Source organism: Paramormyrops kingsleyae, chromosome 1 (assembly GCF_048594095.1).
Source record: "Paramormyrops kingsleyae isolate MSU_618 chromosome 1, PKINGS_0.4, whole genome shotgun sequence".
Classification (NCBI taxonomy): Eukaryota; Metazoa; Chordata; class Actinopteri; order Osteoglossiformes; family Mormyridae; genus Paramormyrops; species Paramormyrops kingsleyae.
In genome coordinates, this window is record NC_132797.1 from 42,554,379 (window position 1) to 42,570,581 (window position 16,203).

Here is a 16,203-nt window from a genome sequence, read left to right on the forward strand (position 1 = left end):
TTTAAAGCAAAGAGCCATTTTTTTCCTAAATATCTGAACTAAGATTTACAATGAGCCGCAATGGGTAAAGAAGGGGATTTCAGATACGATTTTTTAAAAATGTGATATGGGCATATATGATTTAACACAACAACAAAAGTTCAAGTACTTACAAAAAATAAAGAAAACTAACTCCGGGGGGCATCTCAGTTTTAAATCACTCGGACGCGTAACAACGCAAAGGTGACTAATATTACAACATTGTTCAGTTCTGTAGCGATAGTCGTCACCCTCACCCCTTCTTTCGTTCGGCTCTGCAGTCGTCTGCCCTTCACTCTCCTCTTCACTACTGCTGTGCTGACGAGCAGTGCAAATTTAGTCACAACTCAGCTGGCTATAAAATGTAAATCGGAGGAAATATAATAATTTTTACGAAGACCTGGGAAGGCGTGGTGACGATTTACTACAAAAAGCATATGAAAGAATAAATGTTGTACTAAAGAAAACTGTGGAAAGCATACCATTTGACCGGAGACGTAGTCTCGTCGTAGAGAATGACTTTGAGGAAGATGTTAATGCTGTTAAAACATCACAGAAGCGCGTGATGGACTGCCTCATTCACATATAGTTAAAGAAGTATCTAAATGAAAAATAATATTAACCCATAAATAAATAACTTATCTTTACTAAAGTATTATCATAATTATGTTGACATGAAAATGTGACTCCTGATCTAGGCGATAGAATACAGGTTGTCTGCGTTATAAAGAACTACAGCGAAAGTAAAACTTACTGACACTGTTCCTTCCTAGGTCCTAAAACCGCTATCATGTCTTTCGCAGGGTTGCTTTTAAACGCAATGCTTCTTTTGTTCTTAGCTCCAATAGAAAAGTATTGGGAAAGAACAAGGACAAGATTGGGACAGGACTTTAGGCTGCAACGCGTATGTATGGAACGTAAAACCTTTTACCTTTGACCTTTTCCGCATTTCCAAGATGGCGGCATTTTTTTGTTAGGCTATCTGAACAATGTGTTTATATGCTTTTGGTTACTGTACTAAGCTATAAAATAAGTTGTTTACAATTTTTTAATTAATAATGACGGATGAGCTTATTTTCTTTTAATTTTTAGCTTGAGAAGCCTTTGTCGATATTCTTAAACTTGTTCGTGAAGAAAAATGGAAGACATTGGCTCAGCTTTAGTCAAAGAAGGCTGGTAGGTAACATGGGAATCGCTAGCCCTGTTTTTAGATTATCTATGTGATATTGTCTTGTTTTGGCTGTGTAGTGTCTTATAATTACAATATGGCAAGAGCTTTTTCTAATGTAACCCGAAAAGCAAGTTAGCTTAGGCCATGGTTGACGTACGTAGTGATTCAGCTTTTAGTATCGCGCGGATACATAATTATCATTGCTAGGGTTGCCAACTTTGGTCAGCTGGCTGGAATGTGATTTTCAATTCAACTCAATTCTACGCACAAATGTACATGCATTTAACAGTTACCTTGCTTAATAGTCTTTAGGGTTTGCAAACTACCCAACGCTTTAGATGCAGCTAATTTTAGGTTTATAATGGAGTAATGCATATATGCCGTAAAATTTCGAGTGTCACACCAGCTGCGTGAGAGTTGGCAACCCTGAGTTATGCTGCCTCCAGGTACCACTCAAAAGATCCGACTAGTGAGTAAGGAAATCGTAATTACGACATGACGCGTGTTCTAGTGGTTAAGTCGGAGCAAAATGGAGGCGATAAGAAAGCTACTTTCTGTTTGCTGTATTTTTCCTTCCTCCAACGCCTAAACGCATTTGTAGCGTTAATTGAACTTTCTGTAATTTCTTGCTGAAACATTAGGTAGCTGACCAGCTGTATATCAAATATTGCGACAAAACCTATCAATTTTTCCCCCGGTACACCATGTAATAATCTCCTCAATATTCAGAACAGTTTTGCAATGATATGCTACGTAAAATTTACTACTTCCAAAATAATGTGCCTTTCACAGTGGAGCTTTCCATTGCCTCCGCCATGACTGTTGTAATGACACGCCCCCAACTCGGGAACTCGGGTTTTAAAGATAATCCCGAGTTTCCCAAAAATACGATTTTGTAGTAAATTTACGATTTTTCCGACGTAACTTTAAGGCAGGGTTAGTCTTGTCGGCATTATCATATGCGTAGCTCGCTTGTATTGATGACTATGATTTGTTGACGCATTCATCAGTTGGAAACCGATGTTAGCCTGCGTCGCAGCGGCCTATTTTACCCATTAGGCATGATTTTGAAAAAGACGCGAATACGTATTTTTCCCCCAAGTTGTTGCGTTTACTACTACTACTGCTCCTCCTCCTCCTCCTCCTACTACTACTACTACTACTACTACTACTAATAATAATAATAATATAGTGCCTTAACCTTGTGTTAGTGGAAGTATAACGAAATCTGAGGTCTACCTGGTACAACAAAGGGGGGTTGTTGAATTTCCATTTTCTGCACCCAGGCACCTTTCAGAGGAGGGAATGGAAACATGTATTAGCACCTTAGAGAAACCTTCTCTCCATGAGATCATCAACTTTCTGCTTAATGTAAGTTTGGGGGGGTATCTTTAAAGTGTCAGTGTATACACATTACGGTGTTGTTCATTTGTGTTGTTTTTGTTTGTGGATATATGTGCGTTTTTTACATTGGTAATATATCTTCACAGAGTGACCTGAGACCGATTGGCAAGAAAATTCTCCCTACTGATATCAATAGTGGGAGAGTTGAAAAGGTATGATATTATGATATGGTATGACAGTATGAGGAAGGTGGATAGTATGCATATATTAATATAAACAGGCTTTAAAAAATTCAGGGGGGGGGGGGTGAATACCTCCTGCTGAAGTGTCATCAGCCATGCACTAGGTAGAGCCAGCTGATAAAAGTGACATGCTTGTTTCTAACTCAGGGCATAGTGTACTATACCATATTCTGCATAGTAATTTTCTCAGTGTGCTTATTTCCAATAAAATTAATACAGTCCTTTCAAGAGAAAATTGTATTTTTGCAGAAACATACTACATGCATTCAGATAGATAGATACACTGTATGGACAAACGTATTGGCCCACACCTCTCAATCGTTGAATTGAGGTGTTTAATTCGGACCCATTGCCACAGTTGTATAAAATCAAGCACCTGACCATGCAATCAGGTTTAGAAACATTTGTGAAAGAATGGGTTGTTCTGAACAGCTCACTGAATTCAAATGTGTATCGTTAGCACCTTTACAATAAGTCAGTATGTGAAATTTTCCTGCTAGATACTCCACAGCCACAGTGTAAGTAGTATTATTACAAAGTGGAATCTTAGGGACGACAAACTCAGCCACGAAATGTCAGAGCATGTGAAGTAACAGAGCAAAGTCGCAGAGTGCTGGGTTGCATAGTGCGTAAAAGAAGCTCTTTTGACTCATTATCTGCAGAGTTCCAAACTCCCTCTGCCATTAACCCCAGCATAAAAGCTGTGCGCCAGGAGCTTCATGGAATGGGCTTCCATGGTCAAGCAACTGCATGCAAGCCTGTCTTCACCAAGTGCAATGACAAGCGTCAGATGAAGTGGTGTAATGCACACTGTCACTGGATGCTGAAGCAGTGGAAATGTGTTCTATGGAGTGACAAATCATGCTTCACTGTCTGGCAGTCTGATGTAGTCTGGGTTTAGCGGATGCCAGGAGAATGTTACCTGCCGCACTGCATTGTGCCAGCTGTAACAATTTTTGGAGGAGGGATAATGATATGAGGTTGTTTTTCAGGGGATGGGCTAGGCCCCTTAGTTCCTGTGCAGGTAACTCATAATGCTTGAAAATAACAAGACATTTCGTACAATTCTATGCATCCAACTTTGTGGAAACAGTTTGGTGAGGCCTTTTTCTGGGAGGCCTTATTCACCTTTAAAAGGCATACGTGCGGCTATCGATTGTTGTCACAGCGTGAATGCGTTCATATTTTATGTGTATTTGCGCCGATATAACAAGAAATTATCGTGCATTTTAACCTTTATATGCTAATTTGTACTTCGTTTTTGGTGTAGAGGCCAAAATTCATGTTATCTCTTGTCATATCGGCACAAATGCACTTAAAATACGTACGTATTTGCATTGTTACATTAATCTATTGCTGCACGTCTCACTTTTAAAGGTGAATGTGTACTTGCTTACCAGTTATGGCAATCCCTGTCTATACTTTTGTCCATTTAGTGTACATAGACAACTTATTTCTTGCCATTGACCAGTAGATGGCACTCACAGGCAACTTTGAAATGAAACTACCAAACTAATGCACTTATTATGATAGCATTACAAAACTAAAGTTTTTTGTTCTATATTTGAGATAAATATATTTTCATATACCCACATTTTAAAATCTGTAAAAAGAGGAGGTGATAGAGAAATGGCATTGTGCTTTATTGATCTTCCGATGGAAACATTATGCTAGTTCAGATTCAATTAGTAAAGAAATATGTAAGAGATAGACACATGAATTCTGTAATTTAAGTTGAATGGTTTGTTATGTTACATAACATAATACAGACATAAGAATTATATAATTTGTATGAAATTACATACTTAAAACATTTAAGAACGTACTCTGCCTGTTGGCCAGGTGATGCACAAACTGTCATTTTACGGCATCTCTCTGCAGTTGGAAGGCCCATTTGTCCTCCAGGTGCTGAAGCTCAGGAATGTGGCGGCTCCAAAAGACAATGAGGAGTCCCATGCTGCCCCACGCATGCTGCGTGTGCACATGACAGATGGTCACACCAGCTGCGTGGGGATTGAGCTCAAACACATGACCAAAATCAGGTGAGCTGAGCAGCCTCCAGTCTTTTACGGGTGCCTCAGCAATGTACTAATGTTTTAATCCGGTTTACATGGAAGCTAATCAAAACGAAGAAACCATGGAGGCTTTACATGGTTATCAGTAATACCCTACAGTGTGCTGATGAAGTGTGCAGTTGTAATTGGCTTGCCCTTTCCAGAAAGGGTAGCCCAATTACATATTACTGCTTTATTAACTGGTGGCATAAAGTATTCATTTGTAAAAGCCTAAGAACTGATAATTACTTAATATGCTTCTATTCTGCTGTAAAACTATTCTTTAAAGAAAGTGGCATGACCGACAGCACAAAAAATACTTTTAACAGAGAAAAAGTTACTAAACGTAAGAGTCAGTGTGTTTCTTTACACATTTATTTTACACTGTTTACTGTTATTGAGAAATACAGGTGCTGGTCGTATAATTAGAATATCTTCAAAAAGTTGATTTATTTCACTAATTCCATTCAAGAAATTAAACTTGTATGTATACATTCATTCCACACAGACTGATATATTTCAAGTGTTTATTTCTTTTAATTTTGATGATTATAACTGACAACTAATGAACCCCAATTCAGTATCTCAGAAAATTAGAATATTACTTAAGACCAATACAAAGAAAGGATTTTTAGAAATCTTGGCCAACTGAAAAGTATGAACATGAAAAATATGAGCATGTACAGCACTCAATACTTAGTTGGGGCTCCTTTTGCCTGAATTACTGCAGCAATGCGGTGTGGCATGGAGTCGATCAGTCTGTGGCACTGCTCAGGTGTTATGAGAGCCCAGGTTGCTCTGATAGTGGCTTTCAGCTTTTCTGCATTGTTGGGTCTGGCATATCGCATCTTCCTCTTCACAATACCCCATAGATTTTCTATGGGGTTAAGGTCAGGCGAGTTTGCTTGCCAATTAAGAACAGGGATACCATGGTCCTTAAACCAGGTACTGGTGGCACCTGCACACAGTGCCAAAGCTAAGTCCTGTTGAAAAATTAAATCTGCATCTCCATAAAGTTGGTCAGCAGCAGGAAGCATGAAGTGCTCTAAAACGTCCTGGTATACAGCTGCGTTGACCTTGGACCTCAGGAAACACAGTGGACCAACACCAGCAGATGATATGGCACCCCAAACCATCACTGATGGTGGAAACTTTACACTGGACCTCAAGCAACATGGATTCTGTGCCTCTCCTCTCTTCCTCCAGACTCTGGGACCCTGATTTCCAAAGGAAATGCAAAATTTACTTTCATCAGAGAACATAACTTTGGACCACTCAGCAGCAGTCCAGTCCTTTTTGTCTTTAGCCCAGGCGAGACACTTCTGACGCTGTCTATTGTTCAAGAGTGGCTTGACACAAGGAATGTGACAGCTGAAACCCATGTCTTGCATACGTCTGTGCGTAGTGGTTCTTGAAGCACTGACTCCAGCTGCAGTGCACTTTTTGTGAATCTCCTGCACATTTTTAAAGGGTTTTGTTTCACAATTATCTCCAGGGTGTAGTTATCCCTATTGCTTGTACACTTTTTTCTACCACATCATTTCCTTCCCTTCTCCTCTCTATTAATGTGCTTGGACACAGAGCTCTGTGAACAGCCAGCCTCTTTTGCAATTACCTTTTGTGTCTTGCCCTCCTTGTGCAAGGTGTCAATGGTTGTCTTTTGGACAATTGTCTTCCCCATGATTGTGTAGCCTACAGAACTAGACTGAGAGACCATTTAAAGGCCTTTGCAGGTGTTTTGAGTTAATTAGCTGATTAGAGTGTGGCACCAGGAATGTTCAATACTGAACCTTTTTGCAATATTCTAATTTTCTGAGATACTGAATTGCGGTTTTCATTAGTTGTCAGTTATAATCATCAGAGAAATAGACTGATATATTTCAAGTGTTTATGTTGAATTAATGTATACATTATACAAGTTTCACTTCTTGAATTATTGAAATAAATCAACTTTTTGAAGATATTCCAATTATATGACCAGCACCTGTACATAGCTTGAAGGTTTTAAGGAAAATGACGTGTGTAGTCCTCATTTTGCGTAAGGGTGTAGTGGGATAAAAGCATTGAGAATTGCATTAGAACGTGGGATCAAGAAAGGGATTGGTCTTTTAGCTGCAGTTGGCTTTCATTTAACATCATACCAAATCCTCAAAGACCCAATGCAGATTGTGAACTTAGTGAAATCCGTAATTGCATGTGTCTTTATGCCTCAGTCACTAGAATCCTTTTTTTTTTTTTTTTTTTTTTAATACCTTGTCAGGTTTGATCCTTTTGGAAGCATGTATGTTCAATTTTCAGTATTACAGGATATTTTATAGAGTGTCCTGGGCTACCCTGGGGTCTGTAGTTATGCCATAGTCTTAATTATCAACATATAGTCTTCAAAAAATGACATTTCAGCATTTTGTTGAAATGGTCGCTATAACTTATTAGCTGTTCTGAGTGCAGACGCTATACACATATCAGAGGAACACTGTCATGCTTTGTAATAAAGTATTTTGTAAGATGTTATAAAATGTTTTGTGACATCAGATTGCAGTGGATTTTCAGTTTTACCAGAATAAATAGTATTCGTAGGCTGAAACCATTTTTTCTAAACTTTTTTTTGTATTCCTTAAAAAGGCCACACGTGCAGCTTCATGTTAATCTCTATTGTTTACAGTCTGAACACTCCTCCTGGAACTAAAGTGAAGCTCCTTGGCCCAGTGACTCTGAAGAATGGCTTCTTGCTGCTGGATGATTCCAAAATTGTTGTTCTTGGCGGAGAAGTTGATCACATGATTCAAAAATGGGAGTTGCAAAGAGTAAGAACATCACTATTGAAAATGTCCATGTATTAATGACTATTTTCAGTGCTTTGTGGTTATAGAACATTTTCTTGATGCAAAGACAAGTGGATGTATAATTATGTGGACTGACATTGTACTGTCAGATTAAGTATTATTCAGTCGTCACTGAAGTTACGTAACATGCACAGTTTTCTTTTAGGAATGCAAAGACAGGCTCTCTGTCTAGATCATGCAGATAAGATATTAGATACAGCAAACTACAGTATATATCATTACTTGCACACTAGCATCTATGAAAACTGCAAAAGGATCCATAGACTTATTTAGAATTAATTCCCCATTTTAATTAGAAGGTATTAGTTTAATAAAGAGGTTTAATTAAAAGCCACCACTTCAGCAATGGTATACGCATTTAATCATCTATATACATTTAATCAAAGTTTTATCATAGCAATGCACTGGAGAATATAAAGGAATTCACCACAAGCTTACCATGCATTCAGTCTCTGCTTCTGACTTCTGAATGTGCCACTAATTTTTCCTCTCTTCACCATTGATTAGAGTTTGGCAAAACACAGCAGGAGTAATGTTGGTGCCGAAGGGGGCCCGCCTCCCTTCCTTCCTTTTGGAAAGGTCTGTCTGCTTCACTTCATTATTATACCAGTTCCTTGGTCATTGCGACCACTTGTTAGTTAGAAAGGTCACAGTATTGATCAAGCCTCCATGGTTCTCTGAGAATCACTCTGCTTTATTGTTGCACAACTGCAGCAATGATTCTTTCTAAAGAATGCAACATGTAGTCTACGACTAATGATAAAATCATGATCAGAAAAAAACAAATAGCAGTAGTTAATAGTTCTCTTAAAACACATCAATCCTTAATTCTTTGTTCATTAATCATGTGTTTTACATTAAGTTCTTCATGGCAGAGCTTTGTTGCAAGGTTTTATTATATTGTCACTGTCTTATAATATTGATCTTTTCAGAAACATGTTTCTAAAGATCAAGTGGACAGCAAAGAGCTGGACCAGAGGAAGACACTGCAAGTCACCAACTCTGTTAAGACTGCTGATGAGAATGATGAGTTTGAGAAGCAAAGGATTGCGACCATTGCAGAGATAGCAAAGAACAAAGAGGTAGCAAATACATCTGAATCAGAGTAAAATTGAATTAAATGTCATTTTAAATAATCTTGTCACTTGAACTAATTAAAATAATTGTTTTACCAATTCTTTGAAGCCTCGGACATTCGGTGGTGGGGGCAATGCAGGCAGCAATCTCACCAACCCTGGCTCTACACATAAGGCTCGAGAATTCTACCAGAAGAAGCGTGATGAGAAGCCTGACAGTCAGCCAGAAGGAGTCTACCGAGAGCTGGCAAGTCCCTGAATTTTAAACACTATAAAACCAAATTTGTGAATATGGCCACATTTTGATAACGTAATGTGGTGCTCTTTGGTTATTATCTTGCTAACTTGTCGATCTCTCAGGTGGATGAGCGAGCCCTTAAAGATATCATGGAAATGGGCTTCAGCAAAGATGCTGCACGACAGGCCCTCTTGGACAACAATAATAAAATGGAGCCAGCACTCAACTCCCTGCTGTCCACTGACAAGCCCAGCCCTGCTCCCGCAGAGTTTAGCCGACCACCACCCAGAGGTGAAGCAGACCCTCAATTATCCCTCAGAATCATGGGTTTCTGTGGTTGACTTGTTCAAATGGTCAGACCTATTCAACAATCACTTTACTGGTCAGATTTACATTTGTTAAAGATCTAAATGAAAACCTTTTTTTTAACAGCGAAGGGGAGGGGGCGAGGAAGATCCAGGATAGAGGAAGATGACATTGCAGGAGGAAGGCCTTCTGGCCCCAGCACGTTGTTTGATTTCCTGGAATCAAAAATGAGTGCGTTTTCGGTTCAAGGTAAGAGAATTTTATTCAGCTTTTTACAGACATAATTTTTTGGCCAATGAGGAGGAACAATAATGTCCTATTTTGTAACTGATTAAATTCTAAAAGAATTTTGGAAATGCATGCAATTCTTATCATAGAGCCAAAGAGCCAGGCTTCCCAGAAGTATGAGGATCCACAGACCAAAATAGTATTCCCAAACAAAGACCAGGCCCACTCCCGATACCCTCCACGAAACGAAGGGCGGCAGCAGAGGAATGAGAAGCCCCCTCGCTTCCTGAAGGACAGTGACTTTCCCAGGCCCACAGCGGACCCACCTGCTCCCGGCCAAAGATACCAGTGGGGACCAGAGAGGACCATCATTGACAACCAGGTTAGATGGCATGATGAGGGAAGGAAGGGGAGCGACGTGTTTCTGGGAAACCCACGATTGAAGGACCAGGCCACTCGCACGGATTCCACACAAGCATCCAGGGGTAATGCAGTGTCTGTAAGATCCCAGCAAGAAGCAGACCCACTTTTAAAGAAAGGACCTCAAGAAAATGGCACACACTCTAGGCCTGACAGCAAGCCCGACATAAAGAAGAGGAGGGGGAAGGTTGACAGGCCAAACCCTGATGCTAATAACCGAAAGCCCAGTTCTGAGGGAGCTCAGAATTGTCCCAATCCACGGGGGAACAGGGATACTTTGGGAACACAAGATTTAGCTGGGGTCCAGATCACTACAAATCAACAGGTACAGAATGGAACCTCGCAGCGCAAACGAACTGGACCTATTAAACAGAACTTCAGCACAATGTCAGGCACTCATGGAGCAAATAACTGGAAGTCAGGAGACCAGTGCCTTGCACTCTACTGGGAAGATAATAAGGTGTTGTATGATTATTTTTTAACTTATTTCTAATAATTAAAAATAGCTCTTCAGTTGTAGGAAACATTGGAAATGGTTTGTAGAAAAGGTCATGATGGTTGTAGCAGATTTATATTTAAATTACATTTTAATATTTTTTTTCCCCTCTCTAGTTCTACCATGCCCAAATCAATGCTGTACACCATTCTGGGTCAACTGCTGTAGTTGTGTTTACCGATTATGGGAACTGTGAAGAGGTTCTTCTTGAAAACATCAAACCTGTGCCGAAACACTCAAGGGTAAGAAGCCCATGCATTACCATGCTTTTTAAATCCGCGATGTCGTGAAATCATTCCACAGTCAGGGCAGTTAAAATTTTAGCTAGCCAGCAAAAAATCTTATTTTTCCCTTTTAGAATGCAAAACAACTTTCTTTTTTTCCCCACTAAATGTATTAGATGTTTGCCATTTAGTCTTTCGGATTAACGTAGCCTGCCTGTGTCACTACTTAGATTTACAGTACTGTGCAAAAGACAGAACAATGTTTTTATCGCGGACAACCAATCAATATCATTGTCTAATATTATCGGAACCAACTCACTCTTCCACGTTTGTCAAGTTTGGGTCATACATAGCTACTCATTTATTTTCTCCGTTTGTGAGAAGTATTTCAGCCATAGCTGTAATGGAGATCTGTAATGTGTCACCATCAGCTGTGCAATGTAAGAAATGTGTTCACTAGGTAGCTTGCTAGGTATAGGTTAAGGGTACAACAGATTGCAAAATTCACAGTTTGGGCTTGTATCACAGTATTTGAGTCATGGATCAGATCGTTTTTCAGATCAGCAAAAAGAGACAAATTTAACTTTACTTTCCATTTATTACGTAACGAACTGAAAGAAAACTTAAAGCAAGGAACTTTTAACATGACCTGTTCACGTGAACACACAACTGCTTTGTCCATATCATTTTACTGCAACTCTGCATTGTACAGAAGTCCATAGAGGACATCCATTATTATCTTTTTTTGTCTTGTATCGAGATCATGACTTGTTTTCTAGAGATCACAAAATAAAATCTATCTTGGTACAATGGAGGTTATAATAAGCTATTTGTGCTTTGATTTCAGTTGTTTGAAATATTCAGTAAATGATCATAAATAGTTCATTTGTGTGTTTCCTTCAGTTATTTTAACATCGCAAAGATACGGTCTTTCACTCGAAAAAATATCCCCACTTTAAGAGTTAAGCATATTTTTAGTACAAACCTTGTCAGTGAAATATGAGCGCAAACAAACAACAAAACTGAAATAATCGTTCATTAACTGTAATAGAGGTAAAATGTTCAATTAATCATGATATTGATTTGAGGTCATATAGCGGAGTCCTAATTGGAGTGGTTGGTTGGTTCCTGCTTTGCACTAATTGCAATTACAGTGATACCTCAGAACTCGAACTTAACTCCAGATCGAATCCTAAAAAGTTCGAGTTCTGATCAAATTTTCCCCATAAGAAATAATGGAAAACCAATTAATTGGTTCCCGGCCCCAAAAAAATTACACCTAAACACAAAATGAACAAGATAAAACAAGAAGAGCATGTACTGTACTAAACGCATCTAAGCACATTTATCAAAACAGTAATTTGTAAAGTAAGAAAATAAATGTATCCAAACAATGTGTAAAGTTAAAAACAAAACAATGTGTCCTGCCCCAATCGCCCGCTCCTTCCGTGTGCCATGCTCCCTCGTTAAACCCGTGTGGAATCCCCGTGTGATCAACTGTTTCTGGTTGTTGTCATTAGTCCTCTGTATTTAGTCCGTGTTTCAGTTTGTTTCCTCAGTCCAGTCATTGTATTGTCCATCTGCGTTTTGCCTGCCTTACCTGTAATTAAACCCCGTATTCCCCGATACCCTGACGTCTGCGCCTTTGTCTCCGTTCCATCCCCGCTCGGTACAACAATATTATTATAAGTAAATGTAGTAATGGTTTAGTATTAATAGTAAAATAATAAGAAATTTATTTTTAAATGTATTTTATTATATAATAATAATTACTGTTACTATCATTGTCTAAATTTTTTACTGTCCAAATATATGTATTCAGCTAGTGTAAACATGCTATCACAGCAAATGTGAGGCTGAGACTGAAGCGTTACCCTTTGTTTCCGCTGAGAGATGTGCCACGTGACTCATTTCACCGCGCGTACAAGTTATCTTAGGTCGGCGTTCACGGTTCGACTTCTGAGATTCAGATCGAGTTCTAGGTAATTTTTTTTTCAAGCTGGTTGGTTCGACTTTTAAGAAATTGGAGTTCTAATGAGTTTGAGAACTGAGGTACCACTGTATATTATATTATTATTCAGTTATATTCAATTATATTATGCTGTATTGTGTTTAAATTACTCGATGACTTGTCATATTAATTGGTAGATTACTTGATTCTTCATATAATCTGTAGTGACACCACTGATATTATTATTATTATTATTTATTATTATTATTATTATTATTATTATTATTATTTGTTCATAAATCCAGCTGTCAGTGTTCCCCTGATTAACTTTCAAGAGTTGGCTCTTGAAGGTAAATGAGCTTGCCTTGTTTTCCTACCAGCAGTATTACTCAGGCTAATCTTGCACTGGCTCAGGTAATTTTTGTCCCAGCACTAAATTAATTATTTCAAGCTGTTACGTCAAAAGTAACTTTCCCTTCATATTAAAAGTAAGATTTACAAACTAGAGTGTAAATCTTCTATGCTTGGAAAAATAATTCATGCTCTTCCGTAGCATGATTGAGCTAAGCTGTTAAGGGCTTGAGTAAAAATCTGATGTTGATTCAATGCAAATATGATATATATTTGTATCTGCTGACCACAGCAGGGTCCACTACAACTGTTCTTGAGTGCTTTGCTGTAGTGGTTTTTAAAATGTTTGGAAAAGTCACAGTTGACAGTGAACAGGTTGCAGTGTTTACCACGCTGCCTGATAACCAGTGAGAAACCTCTTAAAATAAATATCAGGAAGGAATAAAAATCAGAGACGCAACTCCTCTATTCAGCATGTCATTGAGTTTCTACATCAGTTAGGCTAAAAGTATTAAAAACTTCACTGGGTACTGAGCTTTAAAATTCAAATATTTACTAGGGCTGCACAATTCTGGAAAAAAAAAATGTGAATCTTGATTCTTTCGTTCATAATTTTCTGTAACATTTTTTCTTCTTAAATTTAAATTTATTTTTTTGCACTCAAACTGCACAAGGAAACAAAAAACATGACAAAACATATGACTTATCCAGGACTGGTGGTGTACTATAAACTGCCCCTCTGACACGGATTGCCTCCCTTGACGTAATTACTACAGTGACTAGTGAAAATTTGCTGACTTCTGATTATTATTGGTGTTTGGTTCAATGTCATATCATTTCCAGGTGTGACAGTACAGAGTATGAAGTTAATCACTGCATTATAGGTCTGAGAAGATAGAAAAGGAAAAATATTGAAGCTGATTGACTTCAACAAAGTTTAAAACCCTATTATTGAAGTAAATGAGGCGCTTCTTGTGACTGAAGGCAATCGTATTTGTACAAACGAGTGGTGTTGGGGGAAAAAAAGCATTACTGACACGTTTGAATGAAAAAATAGTATTTGTCACATTTGCAATGTTTTACAGGAGGTTGTTAATCTTAACTTTAAGGCTTGACTATGAAATACTATAAAACAAGTAAAATTAGGTTTTTTTAGGCTGCTTAAGGCAAGAAAAATTAAGTTATAGTGAGCAGTCACTTCAGCCGTGCAGGAGAAGCAAAGCTTTACCCAGAGCAGCTGTAAAGGTCTTGTGAAGGGACCACTCTTGTGCTTCAGGTATTCCCTTCTATGTGAGGGCACCATTGTGCAGTCCGATTAGATCTGTTGATGAGATGAGCAGAGGTGCAATCCTGTCCTCCTGTTGTTTTACCAGTTATATAAATGGAATCAAAATAGTGTTTTCCCTGACAAATTCCAGATGTTCCTTTTATACTGACAATGGGGAAAAAACATTTGATCCATTCAAGAGCTGTATTGGTGTAAATTACTGTGGTAATTTACCTTTAAACTCCTGGCTTCAACAGCATTCTTTTATGAACTTTTCAAACCTATGTAACTTAAATATAATGTGAAATGGTTTCATAACATGCAGATTTATATCTTGCAGGATGTAGACTTGCTTGGGTGTCTGACCTACTTATCATGTTTGCAGGATGAAGATGTTTCATGTGCAACTTCCCTGGAGTATCGGCGAGGAGGCGATGGTCAACCTAGACGCACACGGCCAACTCAATCGTACTACCAACCACCTCGAGCTAAAGACTGAGTCAGACAAGCCTGAGAAAAAGAAAGATCAGTTGTATGCATTTTTTTTCCCATAAAATGACTGAACTGAAATGGGTTCATGTAGGATCTCGATTTCAAAAGTCATATATGTGTGTGCGCGTGTGTGCGTGTGTGCGTGTGCGCGCTGTCTAAAACCTCCATTTAAAAGGGCTGTCATTTGGAAAATGACTGGCAAATGCACTAAGACCTCTAAGTATCATCAAAGTCAATAAATTGTGGTGATAATAATGGTTTAACAGTTTTACGTTTGTTTTCTTCACAAATTTTAATGAGGGCTACAAAGCAAAAGGCAATTCCAATGCAATAAAGCAGTGGTTCTCAATCTTTTTTGCACCGCAACCCATTTTTTTACCATGCCAGCTTAGTCATGACCCTCTATCATGTATAGGTTTAAAATATCACTATGATCAAGCATGTAGTACACTCTGCAATTTGCACGAATCAATGGCTATCGCACAAATCTGATTGGATGTTTCTGTACGTTTTAAATTAAGCACGTGTGGTTTGACTTCTTGGGTTGGTTGTGTTCACTAGTTGTAGTAAGCATTTCGAGGTGGAAAATCAGAGGGTGATTCAGCCTAGGAGCGTGCTGGTTTTAAAATGCTTACATTTCCAACCCTTTCAGAACTTACTGCGACCCAAACTTGGGTCGCAACCCATAGGTTGAGAATCACTGCAATAGAGTATCTTTACAGGTTATAAATTAACTCTGATGATTGCTTAAGAAAAGCATTTATGGAAATGTCATATATGCAAAACAAATTACATTTCTTTGGAGAGCAAGTCTCTGCACCATGATAAGAAATTGTAATTGATTCTGCTGTCCACCTCAAGACTTAATTGCCTGTTACACAAAGCAAGGTGGTGCTTGCTTGCTTATTTTTGTAAATAAATAAATCAGCACTGAGTGTCTTTGTGCAATGTAATAATGTGTTTTAAAACCAGATATCAATGATCATACATTGTGCTGCGGTTGCTTTCTCTTTCACACCTATGGTTTATTAACAGTGGCAATGGGTAAGACCATATGCTAAATGAATGAATATCTCATTAGTATTTTATGCTGATAGTTAATTGCATTAATGGCTAATTGATCAGGTGTAATTGTACCTCAGATCTACCACAGATAAGTAACCAGTGTTTCAGTTCCCAAGGGTTTTAGCGTCACAAATGTCCAGGTAGGTTGTAAGTAAAATGAAGCATTTTAAAAAGGCAACAACATATGTTGTGTGACTCAGTAGATGAATAGCTGACATCTTAACACTTCTGTCACTGAGCTGTGCATCTGTACAAGTACATACAGCACTTGTGTGACTCATTCAATGCCTCAGACTGGGTGTAAGTTTTTGTGAGTTAGTAAACAAGTTGTTTTGGTGGCTTAGAGCTGCTTGCAGTCCTGGGGCCTGTTTCACAAAGCAGGATTACTTGCTTAGCCAGATAACTTGCGATTTAAGG

General features: G+C 38.5%; 1 protein-coding gene across 3 annotated transcripts; it reads left to right on the forward strand.

Moving 5' to 3' along the window:
• The first annotated feature begins 1,110 nt into the window (after positions 1 to 1,110).
• tdrd3 (tudor domain containing 3) lies at positions 1,111 to 15,656 on the forward strand. Of its 3 annotated transcripts, none has more exons than XM_023809618.2 (13): positions 1,111 to 1,194; positions 2,476 to 2,560; positions 2,680 to 2,745; positions 4,657 to 4,817; positions 7,492 to 7,633; positions 8,180 to 8,251; positions 8,605 to 8,754; positions 8,858 to 8,995; positions 9,109 to 9,277; positions 9,419 to 9,541; positions 9,670 to 10,400; positions 10,553 to 10,678; positions 14,615 to 15,656. In XM_023809618.2, exons 1-13 carry the CDS (start codon positions 1,157 to 1,159, stop codon positions 14,726 to 14,728), a joined length of 2,115 nt encoding a protein of 704 aa, XP_023665386.1. In that variant the 5' UTR covers positions 1,111 to 1,156; the 3' UTR covers positions 14,729 to 15,656. The 3 variants fall into 3 exon arrangements, with proteins under 3 accessions (XP_023665386.1, XP_023665387.1, XP_023665388.1); XM_023809619.2 differs by lacking the exon at positions 1,111 to 1,194 and adding an exon at positions 1,513 to 1,658; XM_023809620.2 differs by lacking the exon at positions 1,111 to 1,194 and adding an exon at positions 2,036 to 2,125.
• The last annotated feature ends 547 nt before the right edge of the window (positions 15,657 to 16,203 follow it).